The following is a 12,920-nucleotide window of genomic DNA, read 5'->3' as shown; positions in this document are numbered from 1 at the left end:
CACTTAGGGTACAACGCTAAATATCTTAAGCAAACATAATACAATTCAAATGCGAATGAATTACAAACACACGAATAATTAAACAACGAACAAATTACAAATAACGAACAATCAATAACACATACATGCAAATTGACAAAAACATCAAAACTAAAAGTCTTACAATTTCATTAGGCGGATGAACAGTTCCTAATTACACTTGACTGCATCGTGTCGAATGACATCTGTTTCACGTCGTATGGCGCGCACCGTCAAACACAATTTTGGAGGTGATATCTTAGTACGTTGGATGGTTCGCTTATAAGTTTTGACTTATGTATCCACATCTACCTGAGTGAATACTACGACAATTCAAGTATATGCAGGGTATTTTTAGGGTCCCCGTAATTGTTGTTTCTGCCACTATTCTCCAAAAAGATGCTGATTTGACATTTACAAACTATGACGACGTAACGTGTCAAATCCTCATTCATGGAGTACGATATAAAATTCCATCCAATGCTTTTATAAGGTGTCACGTCTCATATGACACCAAAAGCAGAAGGAGATCTCACTAGGTCGGTTCATTGGGAGATACTAGAAGAGGAACATGCAATGGCAGACCATGTCTTTGATGTATTGTCTATGTCATTGTATTGTGGCTATTAGGAGAGAGACCAGAACTAGATAAAAGTTTCAGAAAGACACACCTTAGATGATCACTTTATAGTAAGTCTTAGAAGAGACATGACATGTGTTGTAGTATAAGAGACATATGAGGAACAAATGCGTTAGATATACTCAATAGCTGTATTTTAATTTGTATTTTGATATTAACATTTTGAGAATTTGTATAGTTTATTGTATTGTATGAAAATTGATGTATGGTTTACCAACATTTTACTTTACAATTCGATCTTATTAATGAATGACTAATAAGTATGGCCTATTGTGCATATTATTTATAAATTGTGCATATTATTTATAAATAACTTATAATGTATGAAAATTTTCTTCAAAGTTACTGTCAAGGGTGTGCGAATAGAGTCTTGAAATTTTTCTAAATAATGAAATTTGGATTCACCCAATTTCAACTGAACCATCTTGTGATTAAATCATACATAATAGGGTATATCTAGAAATAAATTAAGGCATTTTTAAAAAAAAATAAAAAAATTAGAGATGTCTCTTTGATGAAGTGATTATTTGTAAAATAGATATATCCGATTTTCAATCTTCAAATACTTCAAAGGATATTTTCGAGTTTCAACAGTATATTTTCGAGTTTCAACAGTGAGTGTGATCACTACATAGTTCAGGGAAACACCATCCATTTATATTTACATTACATGCAATACATCTATGTTTAATTAAGTGAAATTATAAATACTCTTGTTTGGATTCCACAACTGAACCTCTCATCTTACTTCTATTTTTTTTTTTAGATTTTAAAAATTTAAAAATTAAAAATATAAAAAATAAAAAATATGTTCGAATTCCAGTAATGTGTAAATTTTAAAAAAATCATATTCTAAAATTTCAAATTTTTAAATTTTTTTCTTTTCTTTCCTCTTCTTCTCTAATATTTAACATTGTTCAAATTATAAAATTCGAATGTATATATTTTTTAAAATTTACAATTTTTAATTTGAACATGATATTTTTGGAAAAAATACAAGGTTTGGGGAATTTTACCTTAATAGAATATAATAGGAATAGATATAATAGAAATGGATTAAGTGACTTTACAATTTGATATCAAATTTTGGTGACTTTAGTGTAATTGACAAATGTATGAATCACTAAGATAAATTATTTTAATAAGAGAGAGAGATAGAGGCAAAGTAACCGCCACTCATACTTTGTCAGTCATATATTATACTTTGGTCTTAAAGAGAAACAGAATATTTCTAGAGTTGAAAAGTGTTTTCTAGATTGCATAGTTGCAGAAATGTAAAATTAGTTACTTGATTAGTTAGTTAGTTATAACTCCCCTCAAAAATAGTTGGTGGTTGTTAATAAGTAGTTAGGCAGTTAATCCTTCAAAAACTCTATAGAAGACTCCCGAGTAACCAATATATGTGTTAAATTTGATGGTTTTTGGTTTCAAACATTGAGCTGACTTATTTCACCAAATTAAATCACTAAAGGTTGAAATACATGCTAATTTCATCACTTTTATAAAGCAACATGCAACAATAACACCATGATAAGCTTTGCTTTAAGACAAACCCAGAACTAAAAAGTATATCAGGAATCTTAACAACAGCACAAAAACATTATTATCGTATCAAAATTTTCAGCAGTGTTCTAGTTTTTGGCACTCATTAAGTAGGATTAGACTCCCGGAATAGGATACTTAGTGGCAAGAGCTTCAACCTTCCTTCGCAAATCTGATACCTTATCTTTCAATGGAAATTCAGGAGTTACCACAAAGTTCAAGAAATCTTGAACCTTGGTTCCAGAGGCCAAACTTTTGGCTTCAAGACTTATTTGCACACCCTCGTGAATTAAGTCTGCAATGAGTTCAAATTCTCTCTCACCAAGTCCTCTTGTTGTCATTGCAGGTGACCCGATGCGAATGCCGCCGGGAACTTGGGCACTTCTATCACCTTTTGTAATCAGCACATGTCAGTAACACAATTCCTATGAATGTAACGTATTTCTACATAAAAGTCATGTCAAAATGCAGAGCATATGGCTTACCAGCTACTGAATTCTTGTTGAGGGTTATAAAGGCCAGGTCAAGAATTTTCTCTACCCGAGCACCGTCAATACCCTAAAGAATGAGATGTTGGTAATATGAAATACAGTCAGGGTACCAAAAGAATATAGATCAATAAGAAAAATCACATCATGTCAATAATTTACACAGCATTGCGATTTTATGAGAAAATTTCACAATCTTACATTATTTTTACAACAGATGGAGGAGGAAACAAAAGAGAGAATTATCATTATATTGATACTAGAAAGCAGGAGAAACTTACCGATGGCCTCAGATCAACAAGAACAAGGTGATTATCACTACCACCAGAAACAAGTTTATATCCATGTTCAACTAATCGGTTAGCAAGAGCTCTACAATTGGCAACCACCTGCAGGATGATGGTTTAGGAGTGTTATTGTTAGGAAGTTCTTTATGTCAAACTCTAACCAACGATGAAAAGGGACATTGATATATACCTGGTTTTGGTAATTCTTAAAATCTTGCGACTGTGCATATTTCAAGGAAACTGCTAGTCCTCCAATTGTGTGGTTATGTGGACCCCCCTGAATAATTCTAAACTATATTAAAATCACAAAATAGGATGATAAAGAAGCAAATGCATCTGACTCCAGTGTTGCATTAGGATCATGTAATTTCTCAATTAGAATTGTTAAAACCATACAAATTAGAGAACATTCCAACCTGTAGACCGGGAAAAACAGCATTGTTGACGGCAGTCTCGAGATCAACACCGTGCACAGGATCTTTCTTGAAGAAAATCATACCACCTCTAGGACCTCTCAAAGACTGGAGAAAGTCATTAATGTTGCAAGTATTATTACAAAGAAAAGTACTCACCTCACAGCTTAACGTAAATAGAATTGTTTTCACACAAAAATGCATACTTTTCTCTCTTTCATTTTGAGTGCATGAACACAAATATCTTGAAACAAACCTTGTGGGTTGTAGTTGTCACAATATCGCAAAACTCAAAGGGGTCGGCAAGTACAGATGCAGCAACAAGTCCACTTATGTGAGCCATATCCATCATAAGAAAGGCACCTATGCTATCTGCAATCTTTTGATGCATATAAAGATGTAATTAGCTTTTTGCGAAGAAAAAAAACTGCATGATGTAGAGAAGAAGTTAACTGGATTATAATTCCATAAAATGCTCTAGTAAAGAACATACTTTCCTAAAGCGGGGATAATCGATGTCTCGTGGATAAGCGCTAGCACCAGCAATAATGAGCTTCGGTCGGAAGATACTAGCAGTTTTCTCCAGCATGTCATAATCAATAAGACCTGTTGCAATTCCAAAGTGGGAAGAAAAAAATCATCCCAGGTTATTCCACAAATAAGTCAATATATCTGAAGCAATTTAATGACAAAATATAAGCACCTGTTGATTCATCGAGTCGATAAGCCATGGATTCAAAATAAACTGATGTAGCTGATACACGTCTTTTAGGAGTCATGAATCCATGAGATAAATGCCCACCATGAGACAAATCCAAACCCTAGCAACATATCATTAAATATATTAGAAAAATAACGTAATGAATGGAATTCCCATTTTGGAATTTGGAAACACCAGACTTAAACGAGCGAAAAATAGCTAACCATTATTCGATCATGTGGTTTAAGAATTGCAGTGTATACTGCAAAATTAGCCGGGGAACCAGATAATGGTTGAACATTTACACCCCACTTGTTACCATCTAAATGAAATGCGGCAAGTGCCCTTTCTTGACATAGGATTTCAAGCTCATCAATATGCTCATTGCCACCATAATACCTTACATGTAAACAGGATCCAATCAACAAAATAACAGAAGACAAAAGAAAGGTACTTCTTACAGAAAAAAAAAAAAAACTTTCTTGTTTAGAGAAAAAGTAAAAGTAGATAGAATTTACCTTTTACCCGGCAAACCTTCTGAGTACTTGTTTGTGAGGCATGAACCAACTGCTTCCATGACTGCTCTAGATGTAAAATTTTCAGAAGCAATAAGTTCAAGACTTTTAAATTGACGGTCTTTTTCCTTGCCAATTATCGTAGAAACCTCAGGATCAGCTTCACTCAAGCCATAGTCCAGGAAACTAGACCCATCACCTGATAAGTTATTAAAGCATATAATTCCATGACCAAAAAAGATAACCACTGAGGCACATAAACTTAAATTTCAGCATACATAATGTTACAAATTTTTTAACTTTATAATGATACTTAACATCAAACATCCCAAAGGTGCTTTAAGTAACATATTGTTGTTGACATTGTTTTATTTAGAGCCTGTTGAGATTGATTAATTCATTCGAGTTTATCTCCGGGGGCATAGACACTTGCGAGATGGTTTGAAAGAACTTATACAAACAACTTATCATAATCTATTTTAAACTTATTCCTACAAGTAATCCATTATAGCATTTGAAAAATATGAAGAAAAAATTCGACTCTGTTTTATGTTTATCTACCACCATAAACAGTTGTGAGACTATTTGAGAGAGGTTGTGAAACATGTCCATAAGCTACTTTCAACTTATTTCTACAAGCTCTACATGGAAGAGCTTATTAAAACAGCTTATAGCATTATTCATAAACTTTATTGAACTTATGTTTATAAATTCTCAAAGATAACTCATGAAAACAATTTATAGCACATATAAAAATAATTAAAATTTATTTAACTTCTGTTAGAAAAATTAGGGTTACCTCCAATTTGAGGGGCAGTGAGAATAGGTCCTTCAACATGAGAAACTTTGCATGGTTTGAAATTAGTGTTGAATTTAAGCTGAGGTAAAAAGCCATGAGTGGGATACAGTTGATTCTGGAGCTTATTCCAGAGAGGTTGTTGTTGAAGAGAACCCATTAGTGCAGCTCCGGTACACGCCGCAGGCATCTTGTGGATTAGGGTTTTGGGAAGTAAATGTGTGGGTTGCAGTAAGAACAGGGTGACGAGGAAAAGAACGGACAAAGAAATGAAGTTGGAAGAACGGCGAGTTGTATAAATAGGGAACACGGCTGAACCGGTTTGCCGTATTTGAAAATCCGACCCGTTTAATAAAATAACCAAACCACCCAAAAATGGTGAACCGGTGTAAAATCTGGTTCGTTTTCCCTGCTAATGATTGGTGATTAAGGGATGAATAAGTTTAGATCTTATTATTAGGTGCTAATAAACCTCTTATTGTTATTTTCACTCTGTTTTTTGTTATTCGGTTAAAATAATTACGTTTGAATCGCTTCATTGTGTATTTAAACAAATTTGTTTAGAAGTCAGCTGAAAAATAAATTTAAATGTATAATTAAATTCAAAAATTATACATTTTAATTTTAAATAGAATTAATTTTGATGACAAAATAATTCAAAGCTCTCCCTCAAGAGATTTAACACTGCTGCATGCCCAGGGCCGGGATCGAACCCAGGACCTCTGGTTAAGCTGGAAGAGATCCTTGCCATCTCACCCAAGTGCTCTTGGGTTAATTCAATTTTACATGAATCAAACATATCAAAATCATTTTAAAATTAATTCTACACTTTTAAAACTTAAACCAAATTTTTATTAGATGCTAATTTCATTAAACCTGTTTACGGTGACTTTTTTTAGAAAAGATTTAGTTTCTCAAACTATAAGTACAAAGTACTTTGGTTTAAAAGGTTTAGTTAACTGAACACCCCTATTTGTGTGGGTTTGTTTATCAAATTATTTTAAAATTTTATAAAAATTTGTGAAGTTAACTTTTCAATAAAAATTATTGATTTAATAATCAGATTAATATCCCATTAAATTTAGTGAGCTAGATGTGTAAAGCCATCAGATGAAAGATAAAAGTTCGAACTTCTGAAATTCCTTGAATCACCATCTCTCTCTATAATGTTGTTTATTTTTTTTATTTTGACTACTATATATAATGTTGTTTAATTGAATAGTTAATCAATGAGAATCAAGTTTCAAATTCTCCAAAAAAAATTCCAATTGAAATCTAAACTATCAAATGAAAGATAAAAAGGGTCCAAAATAGCCGCCCAAGTTTTCTTTCTTAGCAAACCAAGCAATGGAAAGACAAATCGCATTTTTTCCCTTTCAAACGGGTTAACCTCTCACATAGAACAGAATCAGATTCATTTCTTTAAGAAAAGTCATTGCATCTAAATCAACAAATGACAAACTTCTGCAACAATTACATACCAACAAAAATAGCATCTAACCCTTTCCATTGCTTTTTGACAAAAGGACATATTCTTTCAACATAGAAAACCGAATTTATAATGCTTAGTGTTTCCATTGTTCTACAAGATATTTATACTGTCATAACTCATAACATAACAGACGTTGATATTGATCATCTACATCCACAAGTATCTCTAACCACAGAATTTCCTATGTAACTTACATCAACTCCAGGATCAAATTATTTCATTTTGCAGTTATATATTTTAGCTATCCATCTGTATTCTTTTCGGCTCGAAAGGTAGTTATCCAGTGACAATAAAGTCATTGAACATATTTTCACTCGACATGTGAAAGACCCCCGCCGCTTTCAGCACGTGTCCTATAGAATAATTTGTTAAGGAATAGGAAAATAAATACATATGATGGCAAAGTGATGATTTCAAAAGTTAAATACTTACTTGTGATCAGAAGGATTTGGCATAAGCTCGTAAACAATAGTGGCTACGACATCCCTCTTTAACTATACAATAAACAATAAAGTTAATACTTTGCACTAAACTATTCAACAGACAACCCTGAATTTTACGGTAAAAAAAATACCTGAGTAGCTTCGCCTTTAAGACCAATATAGTGTATTTTGGTAGTGTCGCCTCCAAAATTATCAGGAAAGTGCAATGTAATATTTCCCACACTTTGAAATTTAGAATACCTAATCAAATGGATAGATACATTAAAAACCCATGGTGGCAGAGACACAAGAAAAGTCCAATGATATAGAGCACTGGTGCCTCTTATTAGTGATAGTGTGTAATTATAAAACATTCATATAACATAGCAGTGTCCTGTTAAGTCAGCTCAGTTGATAGCTGTGTAGGGACGTCAGATATAACATAGCAATTGAATGTCGTACATGAATTATTGCATTAATGAGAGTTGGTAAACGATAATGATTACCTTGTCTGGTATTCCAATACTCCTTGCATATTCTCAGCTAAATCCCATTCCTATATAAAAAAAAAAAATCAGTATTATACAAGTTGTGGTGTCGTTTTGTCAATTCATGAAAAATTTGAAGGAAAATATACCTGAATGGCTTGCATGCTCTGTGCATCAGAAAAGTCAATGCCATCTCGATTGATGAACCTAATTCAATTTGAAGTTCTCAGTCTTGGGTGTGGAGAATATTTGAAATAAATATAAATTATTGTAATTGAATATTCAAGTATTGCATCTACAGACCAAATAGGAGAAACTGGGAAAATAGATGAAATGAGTACAAAAAGTTGCTCGTAAAGAGTCAACCAAATACAATAAAGCTTCTTCAAAATCATATCAACTTACGCTCTCATCTTGGAAGGACTCGTTCCATCAGCTCCACCAACAATGGATATGCTCTTAAGCTTGACATCTGAAGTAAATCTATTTCACAAAGAAGCATAACAAGCCATATAAGAATTTGTAAGAGCATAGTTTTAAATTAAAAAAAAATGGAGAATGTGACAATCACTGTGATTACTGTTTTTGTCAGAATGTTAATCATACAAATCTCAAGTTTAGCAAAATAAATAAAAGCTTTACAATGAAAAGAAACATTATCCAATACATTGAAAAAACAAAGCTACTCCCAGTCCCACAGATTTATTTTTTCTTATTAAATAGAATATTTCATTAGCATCAAAGAAAACCTATACAGTTAAGGACTACAGTAAAAGCTGCTGATCTCTGGTTCTTGTAACATAAAGAAGCTGAAGTTATTGTTCTTTCTTAAAGAAAAAAACATAAGAAAAGGTATTGTTGCTAACAAAAATATAACATACTCATGTAATGTAGTTCAGTAATTAAAAATATATTAATCATAAACATTCACTCATTATTCTCTACAATGTGAAAGATTTCTCTATTTGTGTCTCTATTCTAAACTCGCAAACATAGCTATATTATTATGCAACTATGATAAGCAACTATATTACCAGAGCCGTCTTTGAAGACGTGCAAGGCGGACTACCGCACAAGACCCAAAATTTGTTATGGTGGAAAAGTGGCTAAATAGCGCCACATGAAATAATTGTCACCGTTAAATCATGGTTAAGTAAAACCTCTATTTATTTTGTCATAGTTAAACAATTGTTAACTTATAGTTCTACAGGGCGTCCAAAAAACTTGAGACGGCTTTGTATATTACACATGTGTTTTAAAAAATACAACAATATTTCCCAATTTCATCACAAGAAATAGGTAACAAAATTGTGATGCAATAAAAGAATAATTAAAAGATGAATAAAAGTAACTTACGGGATGAATACAAGTAACTCAGGATCACCCTCATTGCTTTCCAAGTGTTCCTAATGAATTGAATCCATAACAACAACCAAAAAAACTTAAATATTCATATTAATCATATCTAGCAACAAAGGTAACATGAAAAATTAATAAAAAAGATGATTACCCCAGAAGTGTTCAAACGGTGTTCCCAAGCTTTGAAAACTGATTTAACACTGCCAGGAGTTGCCTCATTCAAAGCAGATGCCTGAAAAGAGAATTTGGGATTGTGATTTTGTTGATAAAAATTGAAGAAAATAGAGAAAAGGAACGAGGGTTTGAGAGAGAGATTTTACCTTGGTGAGGTCGATGTGTTTGTAGAGAGACCAATCAGATGAACAATCATGATCTTCACAACTGTGGTCATGTAAGCACGCCATTTTCGATTACCTCCCAGCTCAACCAAGCGCACAGAGCAAGCGATATTGTTGATTCTTTGCTCTTCGGTTTGGGCTTACAAATTTATTTGGGCTTTTACCTATATGGGAGGATTTAGAGAAATCTAGATGCCGCCCTCCAATTTGACATGTCAACCCCAAACATATTTTTTTTTCATAAGCACAACCCCAAACATATGAAAAGACCAAAATGTCCTACCATTTTTTATTATCATATTTTTTCAAATTTACGGGAGCAACCGGACATTTTAAATTTTTGGGAGATACCGGAAATTTCGAGGGCATACCGGATATTTTTCTTGAAATCAAATAAGTTTCTGGTATTTTTAATTAAATTTCCGGTATTTTCTACCGAAAATTTCTAAATTTACATTATATTCTACCGGAAATTTTGAAAATTTGGTATTTTCATTTACTTATTAATATACCGGAATTTTAAAATTTTCTGTATACCATAAATTTCAAAATTTCTGGTATATCTTAAATTTCAAAATTTCTGGTATTTCTGTATTTTTTTTTTAAAAAGAAGTTATTTTCCTAATGTTTTTAAATTTTGCAATGAGAACCAGAGGTGGGGACGGTACTATTGCTAGACGGGCCATAGATAGAGCAGCTGCTCTTGCTCGAGCTGCTGATGGGGCGCATGCCTCAGAGTTACAAGCTGACCTCTTCCTCTAACTGGTTCTAACCTGAAACGGATGGCGGAGCAGCAGACAGTGAGGGGGTTCACGCACCTCGCCGTCAGATTGGTAGTGTATCCACTCCTGTTGCAGAGGAGCGGGTGGTTCAGGTTGAGGAGCTGGTGCCTGAGGTCGGGGAGTCGGTGGTTGTTGCTGAGGAGCAGGTGCCTGTTGCTGAGGAGGGGGTGCTTAGGGTTAAGGAGCCGGAGGCTGTGGTAGAGGAGGGTTGCTGAAGATCAGGAGCGGGTGATGCAGGAGACAGACACCACCACCGGTGCATCTACGGAACCATCGGTACACACTGATGGAGCTTTCCCCGGAGGACCTTCTGATAGGTCTGTGTTGACAGGATACGCTGACCATGTCGCTTATAGGTTATGGCAGGGCGAGGTATGTAACATTGCTTAACTGCTTAATTTTTATTACGTAATGTGATTTATACTAATGTGTCTTAATTGTATTTTTTGGTTACAGGAGCGTCCAGTGCTGAAGGTCGCTTTCCACGGGTCGGAGTTGAAGAACTTCCCCGAGAGACCGATGCCTGAGCAGGTGAGGAGAATAGTTCGGGACTTCCATCTGATGGACTTTGCTGGATGCTCCCTGACGATGCTGGACGCCTCTCTATTATCAATATTTGTTGAGAGGTGACACCCGGAGACATCATCCTTCCTTCTTCCATTTGGGGAGATGACGGTGACTCTGGATGATATGCATTCCCTATTTCACCTTCCGATTGCTGATACGTTTTTCACACCAATTCATAGGGACCAGGCGACGGCGGTGCACGTGGTGATGGAGGCTTTTGAGATTGATGAGGTGGTTGTGCTTAAGGAATTCGGTGAGACTCGGGGCTTTCACCTTAGGATGTCTTGGTTGAGGAAGATTTATTAGGAGCTTGTCGATGCAGGGAGGTACGAGGTTGCCGTTAGGGCGTACATGCTACATCTAGTGGCACGTACTCTCTTTGTAGACAAGTCTTAAGTTTATATTGATGTCTGCTATCTTTCTCTATTCAGCGCCCTTGACACCCCATGTTGTGCTTGGGGAGTGGTGCCATTAACGATGTTGTACACGACGCTTGATGCTGCATCTCGTCCTGACACCAGACAGCTTGCTGGTTACTTGAGCTTGTTACATGTACATTATAATTTTTTACATGGTTTTTTGTGTTTTATTATAATTTATTTGAGCTTGATGCTTTTTATTTATGCAGTGTTGGATCTACGAGCATTTCCCTCACATCTGTGAGCGGAAGATCCAACGTTGTGCGGCTGGTGACCCATGCACGAAGAGGTGGAAGGCCAAACAAGCCGTTCCAGGAGGATTGGTTGAGTGCAGGAGGAGGCTGGATGCTCTGACGCTAGATGATGTCATCTGGACACCGTATACAGATCACCACGCTCATCGTCCTTTTGATGTATCTTCCTTATATCCAGGGGTATGTTAGATGGGAGAGCCATGTGGCTAGACACTTGCTTGAGAAGTGTCTACGCCAGTATGGTTATATATATGACATCCCATGTCAGGTCCCAGAGGCTCCAGCTGGTGGCATTGATTGATGGTTTCAGAGCCACATCCTCAGCTGCCCCCGTGAGATCATGGATACAGTCGTTGCGGTTCAGCAGCCTGGGCAGTGGCAAGATGGATACTTGGAGTGGTTCCTCAGTGTCTCACACCCTAAGGTCACGCCATCTACCGCAATATCTGATGTTCCAGGGCCTTCACGTACCAGAATTTCTACCGATCCACCGCCACCACCTCCCACAGGTGACCAGGACAGCCGCCTGCAGTTCATCATCGTACACTTAGATAGTCTCATGGGTTTGGTGAACCCTGATGGTGAGGTTTATAGTATTTTAGCTAGGTTGGCCGCTGTTGCCCGTGGAGGACCTATGTAGATTTATTTTTTTGTGATTGTATTATTTGTATATTTTGTACGAACATCTTTTTTATTGCATAATATTTTTTCTAGTACATGTTTCGAGTAGATAAAGAAAATAACATCATTAATAAACAAACATAGTTAACAAACATCAGATGACAAACAACAAACATAAACAGTACTCTGAAACATGAAAACTTAGACACTAACGGATGACTCTGGACGTTTCAGACACTTCATTATATCTTCCACGGATCTTTGGATCTGCGCATCCAATTTGATCGGACCTTTAGTTATCCTACGGCGAAATGATTTCCACATGGCCCTCACATCTTCATCATTCTTCAACTTGATTAAGTTGTATTTCACCCTTCCATTTGTATCAATTCAGTCCTCATGAAACTCGATCTTTGTCACCCTTCTGTTATCGGAATTAGGAAGCAAATTATTCAATGTTTCTTTCAAGGTGGCAAAGGATTCGGGCCAATCTGGAATCTTAGTTTGAACAATAGGGTTGCGGCCATTGAAATACATTTCTACATTAATCAAATATTGAGGAAGAGACATTTTGTTGAAATAATGTGTTATCCAATAACCCTAAGACCCATATTTATACAAATGGTGGTGCATTCTAGACCACACATATGTGTCGGTGCAACTAGGACCCTCCAAAAGTGTTGGCAAAATCTTAACCATTGAAAAACCTAATATTGAAACATACCGGAAATTTCATTTATAATGAAATTTCCGGTACTTCCCAGAAATTTGAAATTTAC

At 35.3% G+C, this 12,920-nt stretch overlaps 2 protein-coding genes across 2 annotated transcripts; both read right to left on the bottom strand.

Annotated features, from left to right (window-relative positions):
- Positions 1–2,136: 2,136 nt before the first annotated feature.
- Positions 2,137–5,776, bottom strand: LOC131644815 (serine hydroxymethyltransferase 3, chloroplastic-like). The gene is made up of 11 exons (XM_058915407.1): positions 5,403–5,776; positions 4,607–4,802; positions 4,313–4,487; positions 4,092–4,209; positions 3,882–3,994; positions 3,645–3,767; positions 3,392–3,496; positions 3,166–3,252; positions 2,970–3,077; positions 2,686–2,758; positions 2,137–2,591 (listed from the first exon to the last, which is right to left on the bottom strand). The coding sequence occupies exons 1-11, from the start codon at positions 5,587–5,589 to the stop codon at positions 2,317–2,319; spliced, it is 1,560 nt and encodes a 519-aa protein (XP_058771390.1). The 5' UTR covers positions 5,590–5,776; the 3' UTR covers positions 2,137–2,316.
- Positions 5,777–6,929: 1,153 nt separating this feature from the next.
- LOC131644816 (uncharacterized) lies at positions 6,930–9,638 on the bottom strand. Its single transcript, XM_058915408.1, has 9 exons — positions 9,481–9,638; positions 9,312–9,392; positions 9,158–9,207; positions 8,207–8,284; positions 7,951–8,008; positions 7,820–7,869; positions 7,466–7,574; positions 7,324–7,385; positions 6,930–7,244 (listed from the first exon to the last, which is right to left on the bottom strand). The coding sequence occupies exons 1-9, from the start codon at positions 9,562–9,564 to the stop codon at positions 7,202–7,204; spliced, it is 615 nt and encodes a 204-aa protein (XP_058771391.1). The 5' UTR covers positions 9,565–9,638; the 3' UTR covers positions 6,930–7,201.
- Positions 9,639–12,920: the final 3,282 nt, after the last annotated feature.

This window comes from Vicia villosa, linkage group LG1, assembly GCF_029867415.1.
Source record: "Vicia villosa cultivar HV-30 ecotype Madison, WI linkage group LG1, Vvil1.0, whole genome shotgun sequence".
In the NCBI taxonomy this organism is placed as follows: Eukaryota; Viridiplantae; Streptophyta; class Magnoliopsida; order Fabales; family Fabaceae; genus Vicia; species Vicia villosa.
The sequence above is the reverse complement of the archived record's forward strand: the minus strand, read 5'-3'. Positions and strand labels throughout refer to the sequence as shown.